The 1975-nt window shown below is 48.4% G+C and overlaps 1 protein-coding gene across 1 annotated transcript; it reads left to right on the forward strand.

Annotated features, from left to right (window-relative positions):
• Positions 1-817: 817 nt before the first annotated feature.
• foxl2a (forkhead box L2a) lies at positions 818-1747 on the forward strand. Its single transcript, XM_030778786.1, has one exon. It carries the CDS (start codon positions 818-820, stop codon positions 1745-1747), a length of 930 nt encoding a protein of 309 aa, XP_030634646.1.
• Positions 1748-1975: the final 228 nt, after the last annotated feature.

The following is a 1975-nucleotide window of genomic DNA, read 5'->3' on the forward strand; positions in this document are numbered from 1 at the left end:
ATAGCCTAATGGTTCCTGTGCAGAAAGAATACAGTATGCAACGAAGTGGATACTTATTAGTACAATGCAACAATGTTATACATATTTCATTTCTCACAAGACAATTGCAATATTATCCCATTCCCAAAATCCTTACACTGACTTAAGGTAACATTGCCGTGACCATATTCCAATAACGACTAATTAAATCACTTCTTACAGCATGAAAATGTGCAGTATACATTAATCGGATTAGAGTCATATTCATAGTAACTGAAACTGAGATCAAATTAATGCATGTTAGACGACGGGCTTTTCTCTAACTGTTCTTGTGATATCGAGACTACAAGTGGGTGGCACCCGCTCGAGATACACCAATAAGGAAGCTGTAAACGACTCGTTAGGCAGAGGCAAAAAAAAAATCCGCGCGCGTCTGTGCGTGTGTTTGTGTGTGTGTGTGTGTGTGTGTGTCTGTGTGCGCGCGCGCGCGTTTGTATGAGGGACGGGCTAAGAGAGGAACTAAACCACTGTTTGCCCTCCTTCTTTTGCAGTATCTAGTGTAGAAGAAACTCTCCCGGGCACCAGAGCACACTATTCTGCTAAACATTTTAACGTGACACTAAACCATTGATTCAAAAAGAAACTGGACTTTTAGGTTGTTTTTTTTTTTTGACGCGCTCTGGTGGAAGCGAAGCTGTAATTTACCAGCGTTCCGTTTGGTTTCGTTTCAGTTACCAGTACACTGAATTAACGAAAGACGTCGCTACTCGGTAATCTTCTATTGCTGCTTTTATCACAGTCGTTCACCGTTTTGTTTTTGTTTTGGTGTGCGTGCGCAATGATGGCCACTTACCCGAGCCCAGAGGATGAGGCCATGGCGCTGATGGCGCACGATACCAACTCGAGCTCGGAGAAGGAGCGGGTCAAAGATGAACCGTTACCAGACAAGGGACCAGACAAGCCCGACCCTTCCCAGAAACCTCCATATTCCTACGTGGCGTTGATTGCAATGGCGATACGGGACAGCTCGGAGAAGCGACTTACGCTGTCCGGGATTTACCAGTATATCATCAGTAAGTTCCCTTTCTACGAGAAGAACAAGAAAGGCTGGCAAAACAGCATCCGTCACAACTTGTCACTCAACGAATGTTTCATCAAGGTCCCTCGCGAGGGTGGAGGGGAGAGGAAGGGCAATTACTGGACCCTGGACCCCGCGTGCGAAGACATGTTCGAGAAGGGAAACTACAGGCGACGGCGGCGCATGAAGCGTCCGTTCAGGCCTCCGCCAACTCACTTTCAACCGGGGAAATCTCTCTTCGGCGGTGATGGTTACGGTTACCTGTCCCCGCCAAAATACCTGCAATCGGGGTTCATCAACAACTCCTGGTCCCTTGCGCAGCCCCCAGCACCTATGCCCTATACCTCGTGCCAGATGGCAAGTGGGAACGTGAGCCCGGTGAACGTGAAGGGCTTGTCCGCACCTTCCTCTTACAACCCTTACACCCGCATGCAGAGCATGGCTCTCCCTGGCATGGTGAACTCTTATAACGGCATGAGCCACCACCACCATCACACGCACCCTCACGCACACCCACACGCCCAGCAGCTCAGTCCCGCCGCCGCCGCGCAGCCGCCAGTATCCTCCGGTAATGGGACCGGATTGCAGTTCGCCTGTTCCCGTCAACCAGCAGAGCTTTCCATGATGCACTGCTCATACTGGGAGCATGACAGCAAACACTCTGCGCTGCACACGCGGATCGACATTTAGCTGCAAAATGTGACCAGAGAGCGGAGCCGTCTAAGCTCAAAAGACTGAGGTAAATAAAAGATGATTTCTTGAAAAAAAAAAAGAAAGAAAAATGTGATTTCAAAACCAAACCAAAGTATTTTTTAGAGGAGACATTTCAATGACGGGTTCTCTTTTAAAAACAAAAGCCGTACAGTGTGAAGAGCGACAGGGAAAATGAGAAAGAGAGAGCGAGGAGAGGAAAGGAAC

Source organism: Chanos chanos, chromosome 6 (assembly GCF_902362185.1).
Source record: "Chanos chanos chromosome 6, fChaCha1.1, whole genome shotgun sequence".
In the NCBI taxonomy this organism is placed as follows: Eukaryota; Metazoa; Chordata; class Actinopteri; order Gonorynchiformes; family Chanidae; genus Chanos; species Chanos chanos.